Source organism: Bombina bombina, chromosome 1, assembly GCF_027579735.1.
Source record: "Bombina bombina isolate aBomBom1 chromosome 1, aBomBom1.pri, whole genome shotgun sequence".
Classification (NCBI taxonomy): Eukaryota; Metazoa; Chordata; class Amphibia; order Anura; family Bombinatoridae; genus Bombina; species Bombina bombina.
The window spans coordinates 56,770,405-56,795,209 of record NC_069499.1 but is presented as its reverse complement, the minus strand read 5'-3'; the positions used below and the strand labels follow the sequence as shown (position 1 = coordinate 56,795,209).

Sequence of the window (24,805 nt, the reverse complement as noted above, 5' to 3'; positions counted from 1 at the left end):
GCTGCGTACAAGAGCTCTTGTTAATGGGAGTAATCCATCCAGTTCCACGGTCGGAACAGGGACAGGGGTTTTACTCAAATCTGTTTGTGGTTCCCAAAAAAGAGGGAACTTTCAGACCAATCCTGGACTTAAAGATCCTAAACAAATTCCTAAGAGTTCCATCGTTCAAGATGGAGACTATTCGGACAATTTTACCTATGATCCAAGAGGGTCAGTACATGACCACTGTAGATTTAAAAGATGCTTACCTTCACATACCGATTCACAAAGATCATTACCGGTACCTAAGGTTTGCCTTCCTAGACAGGCATTACCAGTTTGTGGCTCTTCCATTCGGATTGGCTACAGCTCCAAGAATCTTCACAAAGGTTCTGGGTGCTCTTCTGGCGGTACTAAGACCGCGGGGAATCTCGGTAGCTCCATACCTAGACGACATTCTGATACAAGCTTCAAGCTTTCAAACTGCCAAGTTTCATACAGAGTTAGTACTGGCATTTCTAAGGTCACATGGATGGAAGGTGAACGAAAAGAAAAGTTCACTCGTTCCACTCACAAGAGTTCCCTTCCTGGGGACTCTTATAGATTCTGTAGAAATGAAGATTTACCTGACAGAGGACAGGCTAACAAGACTTCAAAGTGCTTGCCGCACCCTTCATTCCATTCAACACCCGTCAGTGGCTCAATGCATGGAGGTAATCGGCTTAATGGTAGCGGCAATGGACATAGTACCCTTTGCACGCTTACACCTCAGACCACTGCAACTGTGCATGCTAAGTCAGTGGAATGGGGATTACTCAGACTTATCCCCTTCTCTGAATCTGGATCAAGAGACCAGAAATTCTCTTCTATGGTGGCTTTCTCGGCCACATCTGTCCAGGGGGATGCCATTCAGCAGACCAGACTGGACAATTGTAACAACAGACGCCAGCCTTCTAGGTTGGGGTGCCGTCTGGAATTCTCTGAAGGCTCAGGGACAATGGAGTCAGGAGGAGAGTCTCCTGCCAATAAACATTCTGGAATTGAGAGCAGTTCTCAATGCACTCCTGGCTTGGCCCCAGTTGACAACTCGGGGGTTCATCAGGTTTCAGTCGGACAACATCACGACCGTAGCTTACATCAACCATCAGGGAGGGACAAGAAGCTCCCTAGCTATGATGGAAGTATCAAAGATAATTCGCTGGGCAGAGTCTCACTCTTGCCACCTGTCAGCAATCCACATCCCGGGAGTGGAGAACTGGGAAGCGGATTTCTTAAGTCGTCAGACTTTTCATCCGGGGGAGTGGGAACTTCATCCGGAGGTCTTTGCCCAAATACTTCGACGTTGGGGCAAACCAGAGATAGATCTCATGGCGTCTCGACAGAACGCCAAGCTTCCTCGTTACGGGTCCAGATCCAGGGATCCAGGAGCAGTCCTGACAGATGCCCTGACAGCACCTTGGGACTTCAGGATGGCTTACGTGTTTCCACCCTTCCCGATGCTTCCTCGATTGATTGCCAGAATCAAACAGGAGAGAGCATCAGTGATTCTAATAGCACCTGCATGGCCACGCAGGACTTGGTATGCAGACCTGGTGGACATGTCATCCTGTCCACCTTGGTCTCTACCTCTGAAACAGGACCTTCTGATTCAGGGTCCTTTCAAACATCAAAATCTAACTTCTCTGAAGCTGACTGCTTGGAAATTGAACGCTTGATTTTATCAAGACGTGGGTTTTCTGAGTCAGTTATTGATACCTTAATACAGGCTAGGAAACCTGTTACCAGAAAGATTTACCATAAGATATGGCGTAAATACCTATATTGGTGTGAATCCAAAGGTTACTCTTGGAGTAAGGTTAGGATTCCTAGGATATTGTCTTTTCTACAAGAAGGTTTAGAAAAGGGTTTATCCGCTAGTTCATTAAAGGGACAGATCTCAGCTCTGTCCATTCTGTTACACAAACGTCTGTCAGAAGTTCCTGACGTCCAGGCTTTTTGTCAGGCTTTGGCCAGGATTAAGCCTGTGTTTAAAACTGTTGCTCCACCATGGAGTTTAAACCTTGTTCTTAATGTTTTACAGGGCGTTCCGTTTGAACCCCTTCATTCCATTGATATAAAGTTGTTATCTTGGAAAGTTCTATTTTTAATGGCTATTTCCTCGGCTCGAAGAGTCTCTGAATTATCAGCCTTACATTGTGATTCTCCTTATTTGATTTTTCATTCGGATAAGGTAGTTCTGCGTACTAAACCTGGGTTCTTACCTAAGGTAGTGACTAACAGGAATATCAATCAAGAGATTGTTGTTCCTTCTTTGTGCCCAAATCCTTCTTCGAAGAAGGAACGTCTACTGCACAACCTGGATGTAGTCCGTGCTCTAAAATTTTACTTACAGGCAACTAAGGAATTTCGACAAACGTCTTCTCTGTTTGTCATTTACTCTGGTCAGAGGAGAGGTCAAAAAGCTTCTGCTACCTCTCTTTCTTTTTGGCTTCGTAGCATAATTCGTTTAGCTTATGAGACTGCTGGACAGCAGCCTCCTGAAAGAATTACAGCTCATTCTACTAGAGCTGTGGCTTCCACTTGGGCCTTCAAGAATGAGGCCTCTGTTGAACAGATTTGCAAGGCTGCAACTTGGTCTTCGCTTCATACTTTTTCCAAATTTTACAAATTTGACACTTTTGCTTCATCGGAGGCTATTTTTGGGAGAAAGGTTCTTCAGGCAGTGGTTCCTTCTGTATAAAGAGCCTGCCTATCCCTCCCGTCATCCGTGTACTTTTGCTTTGGTATTGGTATCCCAGAAGTAATGATGACCCGTGGACTGATCACACTTAACAGAAGAAAACATAATTTATGCTTACCTGATAAATTCCTTTCTTCTGTAGTGTGATCAGTCCACGGCCCGCCCTGTTTTTAAGGCAGGTAAATATTTTTTAATTTATACTCCAGTCACCACTTCACCCTTGGTTTCTCCTTTCTCGTTGGTCCTTGGTCGAATGACTGGGAGTGACGTAGAGGGGAGGAGCTATATGCAGCTCTGCTGGGTGAATCCTCTTGCACTTCCTGTTGGGGAGGAGTAATATCCCAGAAGTAATGATGACCCGTGGACTGATCACACTACAGAAGAAAGGAATTTATCAGGTAAGCATAAATTATGTTATTTCTAGTGTGTTCAACTAGTGCTCTTTCATATGCATGATTAGAAATTTATTGAATTTAATATTCGTTCGAATATTTCCAAAATGGACGTTATTGAGAAAACTTCAGAAAATAATACAGTGGTCAGATGTTAACAATCAGACAATACAATAGTGCATATCATACAATGTATAGTTAACAAATAGCCAATCTAGCTTTTATGTTAAACCAAAAACCAAAAATAAAGTAATAAATGTAAAATATAAAGCGAGTACCATTCTCTATGTCCTTTATAAACTTATAATTTATTTTATTAGAGTAAAACATTATACAGTCCCATGAATCTACTTCTCACTTAACTGTTCTCAAGTTAACTAGTTGTTGCCTTGAACTTGAATTTACCTTTTTAATATTTTTGGTTACATTGGGGTTGATATGCTTTTATCTGTGTATGGGAGCAATACAGTTTAACCCCTTAACGACCGACGACGTATGCCATACGTCCTCAAAAAAAAAAAAAAGCACTTAACTACCGAGGACGTATGGCATACGTCGTCGGTTAAACAGAGCACTGGAAGCGATCGAAATCGCTTCCAGCTGCTCTAACAGTATTGCAGGCTTGCCTTGAGGTCTAGGCATCCTGCAATACTGTTCCCGAGTGCCGGGACCGGATTGATCACTCCCCCACGAGTGATCACTTCCGGTTTCGCTCCACGTGGAGCCCGGCAGTGTTTCAGAGCATCGGAAGCGATCGGACACGCTTCCGATGCTCTGCTTGTGTGCTAAGTGTCTCGGTGGGTCGAGGCACTTAGTTAGTTATAAAATAAAAGTAAAAATGTTTTAAAAAAAAAAAACGTATAAAATAAAAAAAAGCCTAAAATAGCCCCCCCCTCCCCCTTCACTAGGCATCCAAGATGGTGATGCCCAGTGCATCATGGGGCCTCTGGGGGTGTCCCTAGCCTGCATCATCATAGAGGCAAGCTAGGGTCACCCAATCTGAGCCTCCCACCCTAAAAAAAATAATAATAATAAAATACCCCATTTGTCTGATCATGTCAATATTTGTAAATATTGACTATGATCAGTGTGGATCTCCCTCCCTCTCCTCACTTGCCATTTTGTTGGAGAGAGAGAGAGACCTGTATTTAGCAGAGAGAGAGATTTATTTCTTTTATTTGTTAAAAAATATAGAACCAAAGGCTCTTTTCAGAGCCATTAACCCCTAGCTTGCCAGTGATCACTATATATCACTGGCAGTAGCATAGGTGCACTTTTTTTTTTGCTGCATTTTGCTGTCTGTGCATTTTTTTAGGGGTTAATTTTGTTGTTGTAATTTTTTAAAAACCCCAAAGGCTCTTTTCAGAAACATTTAGTTAATTTAATTTTCAGAGCCATTAACCCCTAGCTTGCCAGTGATCGCTATAAATCACTGGCAGTTGCATAGCTGTACTTTTTTGCTGTCTGTGCATTTTTTTAGGGGTTAATTTTGTTGTTGTAATATTTTAAAAACCCAAAGGCTCTTTTCAGAAACATTTAGTTAATTTAATTTTCAGAGCCATTAACCCCTAGCTTGCCAGTGATCGCTATAAATCACTGGCAGTAGCATAGCTGTACTTTTTTGCTAGTTAATTTAATTTTTTTTAGTAATTGTTTTCTGTGACAGATACAAAAATGTCACAGTAAAGATATAGTGCTGAGGAGGCGTATGTCATCCTTGCGTCAGAGTCAGATGCCTCTATTTCTGACTCAGACCCCAATTTTGACCCTGCCATGTGCTCAGATACATCACTAGATGCAGTCTCAACTGATAGTGATGTATCTGTGGCTGCTAGCCCCCCTGCCAGAAGGAGGCGTGTTGCTGCCATTGCTGCTGAAGAGTGGGTAACGCCTCATCTCCAGAGGCCAGATATCCCACCCTTCACAGCGAATGCTGGCATAAATATAGATGTGGCAGGTTTTAGCCCACAGCAGTTTCTGGAAGTGTTTCTGGACGATGATATATTGGGGAACATTGTCGCCCAAACTAATTTATATGCCCATCAGTTCTGTGCTGCAAAGCCTGGAACATATTTGGCAAAGCAGCAATGGGCCCCCATCAATGTGCCAGAATTTAAAAAATTCTGGGCATTGACTATGCTGATGGGCATCATAAAGAAACCCTCCATTCGCTCCTACTGGAGTAGTAGCCCCATCTGCTCTACCCCCATTTTCTCATTTTCTCCCAGACTATGTCGAGGAAGAGGTATGAAATGATTCTGCATTTCATGCACTTCAGCGACAACAGCCTGTGCCCCCCTAGGGAGCATCCCCAATTTGACAGGCTGTATAAAATCCGCCCCCTGATAACCCACTTTTCTGCCAGGTTTGCAGAGGCTTATACACCTGGAAGGAATATATGCGTTGATGAATCCCTAATGAAGTATAAGGGAAGGCTGGGATTCAAGCAGTATATTCCTTCCAAACGCTCCAGATATGGGGTAAAGGTGTATAAGCTCTGTGACAGCGAGACTGGGTATACTCAGGCCTTCCGGGTGTATGAGGGAAAGGATAGCCACCTTGACCCTCCAGGTTGCCCAGAACATATGGGAACCACTGGCAAGATTGTCTGGGACCTGATATTACCCCTAATGAACAAAGGGTATCACTTGTACTTAGACAATTTTTATACAAGTGTCCTTTTGTTCAAGCTACTGTATTGCTTTGATACAGTAGCTTGAGGTACAATTAAAAAGAACCGCGCAGGTTTCCCAGGACAACTTGTACGCACCCGGCTACAAAGGGGGGAGACCTCAGCTCTGCGCCAAGAGGAGCTGTTGGCACTTAAGTACAGAGACAAGAAGGATGTATACCTTCTTACCACCATCCACACAGAGAGGACGGTGGCGGTTTCTGTACGTGGCAGAGCTGAGATCATAAGGAAGCCAGTGTGCATCAAGTCTTATAACCGGCATATGGGTGGGGTTGATCTGGCTGATCAGCTGCTGCAGCCCTACCTAATTATGCGGAAGACAAGGGCCTGGTACAAAAAGGTTGCAATTTACCTAATGCAGATTGCAACCAACAACGCTTTTTTGTTGTTCAAAAAAGCAAACCCCAGAGTTAAAAAAAACTTTTTTACAGTTTCAGCTCCAGATTATTACTGGGATTTTGTACCATGATGCACCTGCTCCCCGGGCGGTGATGGGAGAGAGCAGAGTTGGGGCTACTCATTTTATTTTTAAAATCCCCCCTACTGCCGCAAAGCAGAAACCACAAAAAAAATGCAGAGTCTGTACCAAGAGGGGGAAGAGAAGGGACACCATATATCACTGTCCTGATTGCCCTGGACAGCCTGCACTCTGCATTGGGGACTGCTTCAAGCGGTACCATACAATGGTCAATTTTTAAAAAAATAAATACATTTGGTGTTATATATATGTATAAATATTTTTTTTTGGTTATGTTTACTGTTAGATGGTTTTTTGTTTGGTTTTTTACTTTTACTGTGCCAGATTTTTACATTTCACTACTCTATTTTTTTCTAAAATTGGGCCTGTTATTTTTTTTTAACCAAAACCCCTGTCAAACCTATGCATAGGGGACATAGGTGTTCTCAGGGTGCCTTGCAAAAAACAACCTGAAGTATGTTTTTGTAATAACTTACAACAGTCTCTCCTAAATCATAGTCAAAAAGCAATGTGTCTGTAAAAATGAAAATTGAAAAATAACCACCATACACTTTCTCCAATTTTTTGGGCTAAAACGGATGCTTCAAAGGCATCAAAGCACACCATATACAATACCTTGGGGTGTCAACATTTAAAAAATATACACTTTCATGGCAATAAATAAAAGTGGGGTATGCAATAGGCCACAAACTAAAGATAGGCCTATCAGAAGAAATACTCTCATTGTTAATAACTAAAATCACAAGTCATAAAATTGTAACATAACCTTCCCAAAATCCTGGCAAACCTATGCATGGGGGGCATAGGTGTACTCAGGGTGCCTTGCAGAAAACAACCTGAAGTATTCTTTTGCAATAACTTACAACAGTCTCTCCTAAATCATAGTCAAAAAGCAATGTGTCTGTAAAAATGAAAATTGAAAAATAACCACCATACACTTTCTCCAATTTTTTGGGCTAAAACGGTTGCTTCAAAGGCATCAAAGCACACCATATACAATACATTGGGGTGTCAACTTTTCAAATATATGCACATTCATGGAAAACAAATAAATTGGGGTATGTTAAAAGACCCCCCAAAAAGACGATAGGCAAAGAAAATGTTAAATGTGAAAAAAAATCACAAACGCATGTCAGACATTTGGCATTGCACCCCCTAAACAAGCCACCAAACCTATGCATAGGTGGTATCACTGAACTCAGGAGATGTTGGTGACCACATATTGGTGTCTTCTTTGGTAGTAACACATAACAGGAGCTGTGAATCCATGTCTAAAGTACAATGTATGTGAACAATAACACAAAAATATGAATGCCCAATAGTTTGACAAAGACTAGTGGTTGAATTAGTGCATGGAAAGTGTTAAAATACCTGCATTTGAAATACCCTAGGAAGTCTACTTTTCAAAAATATATGGTTTGATTGAGGTAAATTACATTGGCCGGCTTCAGAAATGTCTTAAATAGGACATGGGTGCATGGGATGTGAAAATTCAAAGTGGAAAAAATGGAATGGGCTTCCTAAAAATAAGGCCTTTTAGCCCCCAGAGAACCCAACACACCTATACATGGGTGGTATCACTGTACTCAGGAGAGGTTGTTGAACACATATTGAGGTGTTTTTTTGGCAGTAACACATAACAGGAACTGAAAATCCATGCCTAAAGTACAATGTGTGTGAAAAATAACACAAAAAAATGACTACCCAAAAGTTTGACAAAGACTGGTGGTTGAATTAGTGCATGGAAAGTGTTAAAACATCAGCATTTGAAAAACCCTAGGGTGTCTACTTTTCAAAAATATATGGTTTGATGGGGGTAAATTCCATTGGCCAGCTTCAGAAATGTCCCAAATAGGACATGGGTGCATGATGACCAATGTGAAAATTCCAAGTTGAAAAACTGGAATGTGCTACCTAAATATAAGGCCATTTAGCCCCCAGAGAACCCGACACACCTATACATAGGTGGTATCACTGTACTCAGGAGATGTTGTTGAACACATATTGAGGTGGTTTTTGGCAGTAACACATAACAGGAACTGAAAATCCATGCCTACAGTACAATGTGTGTGAAAAATAACACAAAAAAATGACTACCCAAAAGTTTGACAAAGACTGGTGGTTGAATTAGTGCATGGAAAGTGTTAAAATATCAGCATTTGAAAAACCCTAGGGTGTCTACTTTTCAAAAATATATGGTTTGATGGGGGTAAATTCCATTGGCCAGCTTCAGAAATGTCCCAAATAGGATATGGGTGCATGATGACCGATGTGAAAATTCCAAGTTGAAAAACTGGAATGCGCTACCTAAAAATAAGGCCATTTAGCCCCCAGAGAACCCGACACACCTATACATAGGTGGTATCACTGTACTCAGGAGATGTTGTTGAACACATATTGAGGTGGTTTTTGGCAGTAACACATAACAGGAACTGAAAATACATGCCTAAAGTACAATGTGTCTGAAAAATAACACAAAAAAATGACTACCCAAAAGTTTGACAAAGACTAGTGGTTGAATTAGTGCATGGAAAGTGTTAAAATACCAGCATTTGAAATACCCTAGGGTGTCTACTTTTCAAAAATATCTGGTTTGATGGGGGTAAATTCCATTGGCCATCTTCAGAAATGTCCCAAATAGGACATGGGTGCATGATGACCGATGTGAAAATTCCAAGTTGAAAAACTGGAATGCGCTACCTAAAAATAAGGCCATTTAGCCCCCAGAGAACCCGACACACCTATACATAGGTGGTATCACTGTACTCAGGAGATATTGTTGAACACATATTGAGGTGGTTTTTGGCAGTAACACATAACAGGAACTGAAAATACATGCCTAAAGTACAATGTGTGTGAAAAATAACACAAAAAAATGACTACCCAAATGTTTGACAAAGACTGGTGGTTGAATTAGTGAATGGAAAGTGTTAAAATATCAGCATTTGAAAAACCCTAGGGTGTCTACTTTTCAAAAATATATGGTTTGATGGGGGTAAATTCCATTGGCCAGCTTCAGAAATGTCCCAAATAGGACATGGGTGCATGATGACCAATGTGAAAATTCCAAGTTGAAAAACTGGAATGCGCTACCTAAAAATAAGGCCATTTAGCCCCCAGAGAACCCGACACACCTATACATAGGTGGTATCACTGTACTCAGGAGATGTTGTTGAACACATATTGAGGTGGTTTGTGGCAGTAACACATAACAGGAACTGTAAATCCATGCCTAAAGTACAATGTGTGTGAAAAATAAAACAAAAAAATGACTACCCAAAAGTTTGACAAAGACTGGTGGTTGAATTAGTGCATGGAAAGTGTTAAAATTTCAGCATTTGAAATACCCTAGGGCAGGGGTGTCCAAACTTTGCTCTCCAGAGGTTTTGGAACTACATTTCCGATGATGCTCAGCCAGCATTTTATCTAGCTGAGCATCATGGGAAATGTAGTTCCAAAACCTCTGGAGAGCAAAGTTTGGACACCCCTGCCCTAGGGTGTCTACTTTTCAAAAATATATGGTTTGATGGGGGTAAATTCCATTGGCCAGCTTCAGAAATGTCCCAAATAGGACATGGGTGCATGATGACCGATGTGAAAATTCCAAGTTGAAAAACTGGAATGCGCTCTCTAAAAATAAGGGCTTTTAGCCCACAGAGAACCCGACACACCTATACATGGGTGGTATCACTGTACCCAGGAGATGCTACTGAAGACATATCAGGGTGTTATTTGGCAGTAACCCTTACCATTTTATCAGTAAATGTATTCTTAAATTGCTATTTGTCAAAAAATCAAATTATTTTTTTTCCCCCCCAAACTTTGGCATAGATTGGTGGTAAAATGGTTGCATGAAAAAAGTCAAAATACCCCAAGTTTAATACCTTAGGTTGTCTTTTAAAAAATATATACATTTGAAGGGTTATTCAGGGATTCCTGACAGATATTGGTGTTACAATGTAACTATCGCCAATTTTGAAAAAACATGGTTTTGAAATAGCAAAGTGCTACTTGTACTTATTGCCCTATAACTTGCAAAAAAGCAAAGAACATGTAAACATTGGGTATTTCTAAACTCAGGACAAAATTTAGAAACTGTTTAGCATTGGTATTTTATGGTGGTTGTAGATGTGTTAGAGATTTTGGGGCTCACAGTTAGAAAAAGTGTGTTTTTTTTCATTTTTTCCTAATATTTTATAATTTTTTTATAGTAAATTATAAGATATGATGAAAATAATGGTATCTTTAGAAAGTCCATTTAATGGCGAGAAAAACGGTATATAATATGTGTGGGTACAGTAAATGAGTAAGAGGAAAATAACAGTTAAACACAAACATCGCAGAAATGCAAAAATAGCCTTGGTCCCAGATGGTCAACAAATTGAAAAGTGGCCTGGTCACTAAGGGGTTAAGTGACTATTATGATTAGGCACAGAGAGTATCACCCTCGGTGGTGTGATTTGAAGTGACAGTGTTAAAGGTATGGAAAGGTCAAAATGTGCATGGGTGCATTTCAGTTTTAAATAGGAGCATTTTTGCAGTATACTTCCTTTATCAAAAATACTTCTAAAAAAGTTATTACTGTATTTTTTTTTTAAGCAGCATACGTACATATGCTATAAGGGTCCGTGCACCAGTATTCAAATACCACACCCTTTCAGAGGGTCACCAGTGGCTTATATGACACAAATGAAGTCTTTACAGGCACTATACACACCACCGCCAGCTCTCTGAGCTTGAATACTGGTGCACGTGCCCTCACAGCATATGCCACTGGGAAAACCAGTAATAACTTTTGCTAAAAAGCATTTTTGTTAATGGACGTATATTACAAAAATCCTTCTATTTAAAATTGAAATGCATCCATGACCTTTCCCTTTTAATATGAGAGCGCTGCAGTAGAAACTTGTTCCAAATGATCCTTTATTACTCTCTTTCAGATGTCACCTCTGAGTGCCTGAGTTCTGTAGAACAGACAGATTCAGAGGAATGTGGCTCAGCTTTACTCTGGACTGCGGCAGAAACCCCCTCTGGCAATCCGCAGCCACATCCACTGGTAATCTTGAAAAACCTGCTTGTTGGGCAGGTACGGTATGTTGCTAAAGCACTATCAGGGTGGACGTCTCATTAGGCAATTTAGACACCTACTTAGGGTCAGTCTAGCAAAAAAACAATTTAAATACACCCACTAACATGTTACATTCTCTATTTTGTACATTTGATTTACCAATACAGCCAACCTGAAATGGTCCTGAGGAATTCATGATTCAGATAGATTATACAATCTTAAATAACTTTCCAATTTACTTCTATTATCTAATTTGCTTCAATATTTAGGTATATTGTGTTCTATTTGGGCACCCAGGTGCTGAGCCTACCTAGCTGTGCTTTTCAACAAAGGATAAATACATAATGAAGCAAACTAGATAATAGAAGTTATTTAAAATTATATGCTCTATCTGAATCATGAAAGAAAAAAAATTGGGTTTTCTGTCCCTTTAAGTCTGGAGACTGCACTTCCAGCAATTGGAAAGCTCACAATTATCACAGAATTAAATTACTGGACTAGGGGACCAAATAAATCATGAAAGTATATTGCAAAGGTGTCTTACTACATATAATTAAACTTTTTTATAGTATAATCTCAATGTGTTTTTTAATGTCCCTTTAAAAATGTGTTTGTCCAAAACAAAATGTAACATGTTAGTGCTGTTTCACTTTGCGTTTTAGACAAATCCGTGTTCTTTACAAAAATGTATGTCAGTCAGTGTGGCACTATGAAGTAGCCAGTTGAGGGCAGTATAATACTTTTCTAATATTTATAACATTTTCTGCTATCCAAAGCTCAAATAAATTGCATACTTTAGCATAAATGTATTTAATTATAATTTGAGCAATAAATATTGAAAAAGTTAATATTAGCTAATCTTTTTTTGGCAAAAAGTTTAGCTGGTGGTCAGTAAGATCAGCAGGGTGGTGCACCCATTAAAAAGGTCCTGGGGAGAATACTGTGAATTCTTGCTGAGGTAATGAGCTAAATACACTGACTGCTGTGTGCGCTTCTAACACATGTAGGGAACATCTTAAAGGGACAGTCAACTCCAAAATTGTTAGTGTTTAAAAAAAATAGATAAGCCCTTTATTACCCATTCACTAGTTTTGCATAACCAACATGGTTATATTAAAATACTTTTTACCTCTGTGATTACCTTGTATCTAAGCCTCATCAGACTGCCCCCTGATCACATGGCTATTTGTTATCTATTGACTTGCTTTTTAGCCAATTAGTGCTGTGTCTGCCAAAACTTCCCAGGCGTGAGCACAATGTTATCTATGTGGCCCACATGAACTAGCAGTCCCCTGTTGTGAAAAGCAAATAAAAAAGTATGTGATTTAGAGGCTGTCTATAGTGGCTTAGAAACAGGCAGAAATTTAGAGGTTTAAATGTTATAAAGTATATTAATCGAACAATGTTGGCTGTGTAAAGCTGGGGAATGGGTACTAAAGACGTTATCTATCTTTTTAAACCATAACAATTTTGGTGTTGACTGTCCCTTTAACCTAACTTATAAAGCAAGATTCATGCTGCATATCATGCAAAATAAAATGCATTCTAAAATGTACAAAAATGTAATATCTGGTACTATATTTAATGCATCTATCCCTTCAAGTAAATACCAGGTTGGCATGTGGATTAATATTGAAAAAGATCAGCCTCTATAACTGCAAGGCAGCTACCTGAGGGCTGCTGCCTCCTTTGGAGCTTCAGAGCTGCTTCCCTCTATGCATGTGCTGCCTGATATTCAGCCCTTACATCACAGAAACCTGCTAAAATGTCATGTTTCTGTGATGTAAAAAAATGAGACAAAGATAAATCATTTCAGAACTTTTCCCACCTTTTAATGTGACCTATAAACTGTACAACTCAATTGAAAAACAAACTGAAATCTTTTAGGTAAAGGGAAATAAAAATAAAAAACTAAAATAATGTTGTTGCATAAGTGTGAACACCATTTTATAACTGGGGATGTAGCTGTGTTCAGAATTAAGCAATCACATTCAAAATCATGTTAAATAGGAGTCAGTACACACCTGTCATCATTTAAAGTGCCTCTGATTAATCCAAAATAAAGTTCAGCTGCTCTAGTAGGTCTTTCCTGACATTTTGTTAGTCACATCCTACAGCAAAAGCCATGGTCTGCAGAGAGCTTCTAAAGCATCAGAGGGATCTCATTGTTAAAAGGTATCAGTCAGGAGAACGGTACAAAAGAATTTCCAAGGCATTAAATATACCATGGAACACAGTGAAGACAGTCATCATCAAGTGAAGAAAATATGGTGCAACAGTGACATTACCAAGAACTGGACGTCCCTCCAAAATTGATGAAAAGACGAGAAGAAAACTGGTCTGGGAGGCTGCCAAGAAGCCTACAGCAACATTAAAGGAGCTGCAGGAATATCTGGCAAGTACTGCCCCATATTCTTCATATGTCTGGGCTATGGGTGTAGAGTGGCAAGACGGAAGTCTTTTCTTACAAAAAAAAAAAACCATCCAAGCCCAGCTAAGTTTTGCAAAAACACATCTGAAGTTTCCCAAAAGCATGTCGCAAAAGGTGTTCTGGTCTGATGAAACCAAAGTTGAACTTTTTGGCCATAATTCCAAAAGATATGTTTGGCGCAAAAACAACACTGCATATCACCAAAAGAACACCATACCCACAGTGAAGCATTTTGGTGTCAGCATCATGCTTTGGGGCTGTTTTTCTTCAGCTGGAACTGGGGCCTTAGTCAAGGTAGAGGGAATAATGAACAGTTCCAAATACCAGACAATATTGGCACAAAACCTTCAGGCTTCTGCTAGAAAGCTGAACATGAAGAGGAACTTCATCTTTCAGCATGACAACGACCCAAAGCATACAAACAAATTGACAAAGGAATGGCTTCACCAGAAGGAGATTAAAGTTTTGGGATGGCCCAGCCAGAGCCCAGACCTGAATCCAATTCAAAATCTGTGGGGTGATCTGAAGAGGACTGTGCACAGGAGATGCCCTCGCATTCTGACAGATTTAGAGTGTTTTTGCAAAGAAGAGTGGGCAAATCTTGCCAAGTCAAGATGTGCCATGCTGAAAAACTCATACCCAAAAAGACTGAGTGCTGTAATAAAATCAAAAGGTGCTTCAATAAAGTATTAGTTTAAGGGTGTTCACACTTATGCAACCATATTATTTTATTTTTATTTCCCTTTACCTAAAAGATTTCAGTTTGGTTTTCAATTGAGTTGTACAGTTTATAGGTCACATTAAATGTGGAAAAAGTTCTGAAATGATTTATCTTTGTCTCATTTTTTTACATCACATAAACCTGACATTTTAACAGGGGTGTGTAGACTTTTTATATCCAATGTATGTATAATATATATATATATATATATATATATATATGTATGTATAATATATATATATATATATATATATATATATATATATATATATATATATATATATATATATATATATATATAATATTCATATATATGAAGTGCAGTTTGGTGCAAAAATAATTATATATGTATGTGTGTGTGCACTTCATGTTTATTTTTACTTTACATTACATATATATTTACTTTACATTCTGAGCACTTTGTTTTCCATGTACATGATGAGAATGGGCTTTCATGTTAAGGAAACATGAACCCCCCCCCAAAAAAATCTTTAATTATTTAGATAGAGCATACAGTTTTCTTTCATACAGGTGGTGAGAGTCTATGATCCATAACTCCTGGGAATTACTCTTCTCTGCCACTAGGAGGAGGCTAACATTTCCAAACCCCCAGAGCCCTATAAAACCCCTCCCACCTCACACATACCTCAGTCTTTACTTTGCCTCCGCTGGAGGTAGTTGAAGAATAAAGATTTGCATTTGATTCTTTAGAGAGAGAGGTTTTCATTCAATATTAAGGCCCAGGTACCCCTCAGAGTACAGTGCTTGTCAGAGGTATGTATATGGGGTATGGTTTGGGATTATTTCTTTTTCACCTCATGGGAAGTTTTTAATACACTCTCCCTAATTGGTTGCAGGCACTTGTCTTTTGCCTCCCTTTATGGATTTACAATATACTCCTATTTCTTAAAGGGACAGTCTACACCAAAATTGTTATTGTTTTAAAAAGATAGATAACGCCTTTACTACCCATTCCCCAGCTTTGCACAACCAACATTGTTATATTTATATACTTTATAACATCTAAACCTCAAAATTTCTGCCTGTTTCTAAGCCACTACAGACAGCCTCTTATTACATGCTTTTTATTAGCATTTCACAACAAGAGACTGCTAATGTATCTGGAACATATAGATAACATTGTGCTCACACCCATGGAGTTGTGGATGACACTGCACTAATTGGCTAAAATGCAAGTCAATAGATCATACATAAATATCCATGTGATCAGGGGACTGTCAAAAGCGGCTTAGCTACAAGGTAATCACAGAGGTTAAAAGTATACAGGGAGTGCAGAATTATTAGGCAAATGAGTATTTTGACCACATCATCCTCTTTATGCATGTTGTCTTACTCCAAGCTGTATAGGCTCAAAAGCCTACTACCAATTAAGCATATTGGGTGATGTGCATCTCTGTAATGAGAAGGGGTGTGGTCTAATGACATCAACACCCTATATCAGGTGTGCATAATTATTAGGCAACTTCCTTTCCTTTGGCAAAATGGGTCAAAAGAAGGACTTGACAGGCTCAGAAAAGTCAAAAATAGTGAGATATCTTGCAGAGGGATGCAGCACTCTTAAAATTGCAAAGCTTCTGAAGCGTGATCATCGAACAATCAAGCATTTCATTCAAAATAGTCAACAGGGTCGCAAGAAGCGTGTGGAAAATCCAAGGCGCAAAATAACTGCCCATGAACTGAGAAAAGTCAAGCGTGCAGCTGCCAAGATGCCACTTGCCACCAGTTTGGCCATATTTCAGAGCTGCAACATCACTGGAGTGCCCAAAAGCACAAGGTGTGCAATACTCAGAAACATGGCCAAGGTAAGAAAGGCTGAAAGACGACCACCTCTGAACAAGACACACAAGCTGAAACGTCAAGACTGGGCCAAGAAATATCTCAAGACTGATTTTTCTAAGGTTTTATGGACTGATGAAATGAGAGTGAGTCTTGATGGGCCAGATGGATGGGCCCGTGGCTGGATTGGTAAAGGGCAGAGAGCTCCAGTCCGACTCAGACGCCAGCAAGGTGGAGGTGGAGTACTGGTTTGGGCTGGTATCATCAAAGATGAGCTTGTGGGGCCTTTTCGGGTTGAGGATGGAGTCAAGCTCAACTCCCAGTCCTACTGCCAGTTTCTGGAAGACACCTTCTTCAAGCAGTGGTACAGGAAGAAGTCTGCATCCTTCAAGAAAAACATGATTTTCATGCAGGACAATGCTCCATCACACGTGTCCAAGTACTCCACAGCGTGGCTGGCAAGAAAGGGTATAAAAGAAGAAAATCTAATGACATGGCCTCCTTGTTCACCTGATCTGAACCCCATTGAGAACCTGTGGTCCATCATCAAATGTGAGATTTACAAGGAGGGAAAACAGTACACCTCTCTGAACAGTGTCTGGGAGGCTGTGGTTGCTGCTGCACGCAATGTTGATGGTGAACAGATCAAAACACTGACAGAATCCATGGATGGCAGGCTTTTGAGTGTCCTTGCAAAGAAAGGTGGCTATATTGGTCACTGATTTGTTTTTGTTTTGTTTTTGATTGTCAGAAATGTATATTTGTGAATGTTGAGATGTTATATTGGTTTCACTGGTAAAAATAAATAATTGAAATGGGTATATATTTGTTTTTTGTTAAGTTGCCTAATAATTATGCACAGTAATAGTCACCTGCACACACAGATATCCCCCTAAAATAGCTAAAACTAAAAACAAACTAAAAACTACTTCCAAAAATATTCAGCTTTGATATTAATGAGTTTTTTGGGTTCATTGAGAACATGGTTGTTGTTCAATAATAAAATTAATCCTCAAAAATACAACTTGCCTAATTATTCTGCACGCCCTGTATTAATATAACCATGTTGACTGTGCAAAACCGGTAATAAAGGGATTTTTTTTCCCTAAGATATGGTGAGTCCACGGCTTGAGTAATTACTATTGGGAATATCACTCCTGGCCAGCAGGAGGAGGCAAAGGGCACCACAGTTAAACTGCTAAGTATCAATCCCTTACCCACAACCCCCAGTCATTATCTTTGCCTTCGGTGCATGGAGGAGGTGAAGTTAAGGTGTCTGAAGAAATTTTTTGATTTAAACTACAAGCAAGTTTTGGGGTATAGCAGTATTCCACGTCATTCCTTGCAGTCGGGTAGTGGTGGCTTTAAAGCAGTTAGGAAAACGCAGTAAGTACCTCTTCACAAGTTCCTAACAATTGCTGCCCTAGTTTAGAAAGCCAGAGTTGGCTACTCTGTTATTTCTTTTTCAAAGGTTTCTTTGAGGAACTGTGTCCTCTCATACCTTGTAACTGTTTACATGCCGGACAGCGGAGCAGGTAAGTGCTTTTTCTTCCATTTGGGGAGACCATGCACTTAACAAATTAAAAGACACTGCTTTTTTATTGGGGCATAGATAACCCTGTTTTATGGGTTACACTGGGGCATGAAGCAGGAACTGTAGCATGTGTGAGACTAACATTTAAACTCTTTTAAAAAGAAAGGGTAAAATGTTTTTATTAGGCTTATTTTCTGACACATATTTACTTGATAAAACATTACAAGATTAAACTGAAAGTAAGGCTGAATTTTCTATTTCAGCAGCTTATTCATTTTCCCTTTGCTTTAAAATAAAATCAAGCTTAAATCCTTCAGATTTAAGCTTTAACACCTTTGTGTATTGTTAAAGGAGGTTTTAGCTCGTTTAGATGACTCTGATACCCAGGGCCGCCATCAGGGGGTGACAGGGGTGACTCCTGTCAGGGGCCCAATGGGCTAGGGGGGCCCCAGGAGGGAAGAACTAAAAAAAAAAAAAAAATTTTTTTTTTTTTTTTTTTTTTTTTTTTTTTTACATTTTGGCAGCCACCAGTGGGTACTACAGCAGAGTGCTAATTGAGCATGGGGAATGTTATTACAAGGAGTAAAGTATTAGCATTTGAGAGGATTTCAGAGTGTGCACTAAACCACTATGCACAGTGTGAGACAGACTTGGCACTTTGTTTGTAGAGCGTGTGCCTGAGTCAGACGGCTGATCACTTTCATTTGCAGAGGAGGTAGGAATTACTTAGCAAATGTTTTTTATTTCTTTGTGCAATTTAAGATTGTAACTTCAGTGTGGTAGTAGTTGTATGGTGGGCCAGGGGTTCATAAAAACAAATTTTTTTAGCAGCAGTGTATTTATGATTATTTGACAATGCTGTAGAAATTCTATATTTAAAACCATGCAGAAATGTTTCCTCCTCAATACACAAATGATATATTACATTCCAGTTTACTGCCCCTTTATGCAAGGACTTTCCAGATACAAGGAGGCATTTTATCTAAGATTTTTACATCTGCATAACATGTTATACTCTCAGACTAAGATTGCTCAGTGTTGGAATGAGACAGGTTAACTTAAAACTGTTCAGTTTACTCTACAGCTGACTTAATTTTGAAATGCATACCAACAAGCTTAAATCCTGCATTTAACCAGATCTAATGGTATGAGTACCACAGCTTATGGTTCCACCAAGACCATATAGAATACAGCATTTTCAAAATCCACAAGTACAGCTGACAGATGGGAACATTTGTACACTATATTTGAAGTGGTGCTCTTGGTTGGGGAAAATATCAAACAAACATATGTCAACCTTTTAAAAGTACTTTTCTTCATCTAGCCATCTACCCAGATCATTAATGTACAATTTTGAATTCACAGAATTATTTTTGTTTGCACATTTACAAATATGATTCTTTAAAAAGTGATCTCTTAATTTCGGCATTTTTTTTATCATGCATGTCACACACTGTTGATTAAGGGGATGCAAGGTGCATAAATGTTTCCTCCTGTGAGTGTTTCTGTGGGTGTTTGTGTTTATGTCTTTGTGCTTTGGTTTGTGTCTCTATGAGTGTGTATGTATTTTTTTCTGTTGGTCTCTGTGAGGTTGGGTGTGTATGTCTTTGTGCATTTTCTGTGGATGTCTGTGAGGGTGTGTGCATATGTCTTTGAGCTTTTTCTATGGGTGTCTCTGTGAGGGTGGGAGTGTATTTGTCTTTGTGTATTTTTTCTGGATGCCTCTGTGAGGGTGGGTGTGTATGTCTGTGTTTTCTGTGGATGTCTCTGTGAGGGTGTGTGTGTGTGTGTGTGTGTGTGTATGTATGTCTGTGTTTTCTGTGGATGTCTCTGTGAGGGTGTGTATTTTCTGTGGGTGTCTCTGTGAGGGTGTGTGTATGTCTTTGTGTGTTTTCTGTGGATGTCTCAGTGAGGGTGTGTATGTATGTCTTTCTGTGTTTTCTGTGGGTGTCTCTGTGTGTGTGTGTATGTCTTTGTGTGTTTTCTGAGGCTGTCTCTGTCGGTGTTTCCTTGGGTGTATGTGCAAGTTTGAGTTTATGTGTGTGTGTGTCCATTGTCTGTTCCTTTTTAGGACATTTTGACCTAACTACTAATTATTCACATCTTTCTACAGACTTTGAGACTAATGAGACCTTTCCGGAAGTCAGCAATCTACCATTTAACCTTTAAATTATTGTTTAGGCAGTTCAGGGCCCTTCCTTTCAGCCACTGCATGCTGTTGTCATCATTTAGTTGGCATCTTCCTTTACAAAAAGATAATCAGAACTCCATATTTTGTTTTCTAAATCTCCTTTTTTTACAACTGTAGTCTACCTCATTACTTGTCAGGTCAATGTAAACAAGTGCTGAGTGTCTGTTTGGGTGTCTGTGTCTGAGTTTCTTTGTGTGTCTGCTAGAGTGTCTATATGTGAATCCTTATTTGTAAGTGTGTGTGTGTGTCTGTGTGTTTGCATGTTACTACCTTTACAACATTTCCAAGTTTAAATAGACAATTAAGAATAAAGTGCATATACATTTTAGTCACTTGGTCAAAAATTGCACGTGTCAAAGGAGGGGGGGGGCCCTGATCAATGGTTAAGTCAGGGGCCCCAAAATTTCTAGTGGCGGCCCTGCTGATACCCCTGTCGTTGTCACTCCTAAGAAATCTACACTGTGTGCAGAATTATTAGGCAAATGAGTATTTTGACCACATCATCCTCTTTATGCATGTTGTCTTACTCCAAGCTGTATAGGCTTGAAAGCCTACTACCAATTAAGCATATTAGGTGATGTGCATCTCTGTAATGAGAAGGGGTGTGGTCTAATGACATCAACACCCTATATCAGGTGTGCATAATTATTAGGCAACTTCCTTTCCTTTGGCAAAATGGGTCAAAAGAAGGACTTGACAGGCTCAGAAAAGTCAAAAATAGTGAGATATCTTGCAGAGGGATGCAGCACTCTTAAAATTGCAAAGCTTCTGAAGCGTGATCATTGAACAATCAAGTGTTTCATTCAAAATAGTCAACAGGGTCGCAAGAAGCGTGTGGAAAAACCAAGGCGCAAAATAACTGCCCATGAACTGAGAAAAGTCAAGCGTGCAGCTGCCAAGATGCCACTTGCCACCAGTTTGGCCATATTTCAGAGCTGCAACATCACTGGAGTGCCCAAAAGCACAAGGTGTGCAATACTCAGAGACATGGCCAAGGTATGAAAGGCTGAAAGACGACCACCACTGAACAAGACACACAAGCTGAAACAAGACTGGGCCAAGAAATATCTCAAGACTGATTTTTCTAAGGTTTTATGGACTGATGAAATGAGTGAGTCTTGATGGGCCAGATGGATGGGCCCGTGGCTGGATTGGTAAAGGGCAGAGAGCTCCAGCCCGACTCAGACGCCAGCAAGGTGGAGGTGGAGTACTGGTTTGGGCTGGTATCATAAAAGATGAGCTTGTGGGGCCTTTTCGGGTTGAGGATGGAGTCAAGCTCAACTCCCAGTCCTACTGCCAGTTTCTGGAAGACACCTTCTTCAAGCAGTGGTACAGGAAGAAGTCTGCATCCTTCAAGAAAAACATGATTTTCATGGAGGACAATGCTCCATCACACGCGTCCAAGTACTCCACAGCGTGGCTGGCAAGAAAGGGTATAAAAGAAGAAAATCTAATGACATGGCCTCCTTGTTCACCTGATCTGAACCCCATTGAGAACCTGTGGTCCATCATCAAATGTGAGATTTACAAGGAGGGAAAACAGTACACCTCTCTGAACAGTGTCTGGGAGGCTGTGGTTGCTGCTGCACGCAATGTTGATGGTGAACAGATCAAAACACTGACAGAATCCATGGATGGCAGGCTTTTGAGTGTCCTTGCAAAGAAAGGTGGCTATATTGGTCACTGATTTGTTTTTGTTTTGTTTTTGAATGTCAGAAATGAATATTTGTGAATGTTGAGATGTTATATTGGTTTCACTGGTAAAAATAAATAATTGAAATGGGTATATATTTGTTTTTTGTTAAGTTGCCTAATAATTATGCACAGTAATAGTCACCTGCACACACAGATATCCCCCTAAAATAGCTATAACTAAAAACAAACTAAAAACTACTTCCAAAACTATTCAGCTTTGATATTAATGAGTTTTTTGGGTTCATTGAGAACATGGTTGTTGTTCAATAATAAAATTAATCCTCAAAAATACAACTTGCCTAATAATTCTGCACTCCCTGTAGTAAACTTTAATAGTTTCTTTGATGAACCTTCCACTTCGGAGGTTTTTCCTGTGCCGGACCGTGCTAGGGAGATTATCTCACAGGAATGGGAGAAAGCAGGGGTTTCTTTTTCCCCGTCTCCCATTCTTAAGAAAATGTTTCCTGTCGAGGACTCCATTAAAGACCCTTGGTTTACTGTACCAAAAGTTGAAGGAGCCATTTCCACTCTGGCTAAGAGAACCACTATTCCTATTGAGGATAGCTGCTCTTTTAAGGATCCGATGGACAAGAAGCTGGAGGCTTATTTCAAAAATTTATGTTCATCAAGGTCTCCAATGGCAACCTACGGTGTGTATTGCCACCGTGACTAGTGCAGCATCTTATTGATTTGATGCCTTGTCTGATTCTCTTCAAGTAGAGACTTCCTTGGATGAAATTCAAGATAGGATTAAAGCTCTTAAATTGGCCAATTCCTTTATTGCAGATGTCATTTTACAGGTTGTTGGACTAGGAGCTAAAATTTCTAGTTTTGCTGTCCTAGTCCGCAGGGCGTTATGGTTGAAATCCTAGTTTGTGGAGGTTTCCTCTAAAGTCAAGCTTCTGGCAATTCCTTGCAAGGGCAAAACCTTGTTTGGACCCGGTTTGGCAGGAATTACCTCTGATATTACGGGTGGAAAAGGGTCTTTTCTACCTCAAGATAAGAATAGGCCTAAAGGATGTCAGAGTAAGTTTCGTTCCTTTCGTAACTTCAGAGGAAAGCCTTCCCCTTCTTCTTCCAAGCAGGAACAATCCAAGTCTTCTTGGAAACCCAATCAGTCTTGGAGCAAGGGGAAACAATCAAAGAAACCTGCAGCTGATTCCAAATCAGCATAGAGGGTTTGCCCCAGATCCGGGATCAGATCAGGTGGGGAGCAGACTTTCTCAGTTCTCTCAAGCCTGGATACGAGATGTCCCAGATCCCTGGACTGTGGACATAGTATCCCAGGGTTACAGATTGGAATTCAAGACTTTTCCTCCCAGAGGCAGATTCCTTCTATCAAGATTATTTGCAGACCAGATAAAGAGAGAGGCGTTCTTGAAATGTATACAACTTCTTTCCTCCCTGGGAGTGATAGTTCCAGTGCAGGAACAGGGTCTCGCGTTCTACTCTAACCTATTTGTGGTTCCCAAAAAAGTGGGAACTTTCTGTCTTGAAGTGTCTAAACAAGTTTCTCAAAGTTCCATCCCTCAAGAAGGAGACTATACGCTCCATTCTTCCTTTAGAACAAGAGGGTCCGTTCATGACAACCATAGACCTAAATGATGCGTATCTTCATGTTCCTATTCACAGGGACAATCACAGATTGGACAAACCTTTCCAGTTTGTGGCCCTTCCATTTGGTCTAGCCACGGCTCCCATAATTTTTTCAAAGGTTCTGGGGGCTCTTTTGGCAATGATCCGTTCTCGAAGAATTGCTGTGACACCCTACCTGTTCGACATACTGGTTCAGGCGCCATCTTTTCAACAAGCAAAATCTCACACAGAGATATTGTTGTCTTTCGTTCCCACAGATGGAATGTGAATCTGGAAAAAAGCTCCCTTTCCCCTGCTACAAGAGTAGTGTTCTTAGGGACCATAATAGATTCTCTATTGATGAAGATTTTTCTGACAGAGGTCAGGAAAAACTAAATTATTTCCTCTTGCATCTCTCTTCAGGCTACTGCTTATCCTTCAGTGGCTCAATGTATGGAGGTAATCGGTATGATGGTGGCTTCCATGGACATCATTCCTTTTGCTCGATTCCATTTGAGAGCTCTCCAGTTGTGCATGCTCAGACAATGGAATGGCGACCATGCGGATCTATCTCAGAGAATAGTTAGATCAGTCGTCACTTTCGGAGACCTTCCTGGGTGATCATGACCACAGACGCCAGCCTGCTTGGCTGGGGAGCAGTCTGGAACTCGTTAAAAGCTCAGGGCCTTTGGACTCTGGAGGAGTCTGCTCTTCCCATCAACATCTTAGAGTTGATGGCGATTTACAATGCTCTATTGGCTTGGCCTCAGTTGTCCTCAGCCCAGTTTATCAGGTTCCAGTCAGACAACATAACCGCTGTGGCTTACATAAATCACCAGGGAGGAACTCGGAGTTCCTTAGCCATGAAGAAGGTTACTCGGATTCTTCAGTGGGCAGAGACCCACAATTGCTGTCTATCTGCCATCCACATTCCAGGAGTAGACAACTGGGAAGCGGATTTTCTGAGCAGACAGACTTTTCATCCCGGGGAGTGGGAACTCCATTGGGAGGTGTTTTCCAGCTTAGTCCTCAAATGGGGGGGGGGGGTGCCGAAGTTGGATCTGATGGCATCCTGTCAGAACGCCAAGCTTCCAAGGTACGGTTCAAGGTCAAGAGATCTGCAGGCCGTTCTGATAGATACTCTGGCGGTTCCTTGGGTTTTCAGGTTGGCATACCCGTTTCCTCCATTTGCTCTCCTTCCACGATTCTTTGCTCGTATCAAACAGGAGAGGGCATCAGTGATTCTAATAGCCCCTGCGTGGCCTCGCAGGATCTGGTTTGCAGACCTAGTGGAGATGTCATCTCCCACCTTGGAGACTACCTCTGAGGAAGGACCTCCTGATTCATGGTCCCTGCCTTCATCCAAATCTTGTTTCTCTAAAGCTGACTGCTTGGAGATTGAATGCTTAATTCTGTCTAAGCGTGGTTTTTCTGAGTCTGTCATTGAAACCATGATTCAGACTTGCAAGCCTGTTACTAGAAAGATTTACCATAAGATATGGCATAAATATC

At 40.4% G+C, this 24,805-nt stretch overlaps 1 protein-coding gene across 4 annotated transcripts in view; it reads left to right on the top strand.

Moving 5' to 3' along the window:
• Positions 1-24,805, top strand: part of CIPC (CLOCK interacting pacemaker) — a 73,585-nt gene that overhangs the window by 23,383 nt on the left and 25,397 nt on the right. For 3 of the 4 annotated variants that reach the window (XM_053697382.1, XM_053697381.1, XM_053697380.1), the window contains one exon: positions 11,222-11,367. In XM_053697382.1, the coding sequence (XP_053553357.1) occupies positions 11,222-11,367 (146 nt within the window). The remainder of the gene's footprint in view (positions 1-11,221; positions 11,368-24,805) is intronic. The other variant, XM_053697383.1, reaches the window with a different exon arrangement.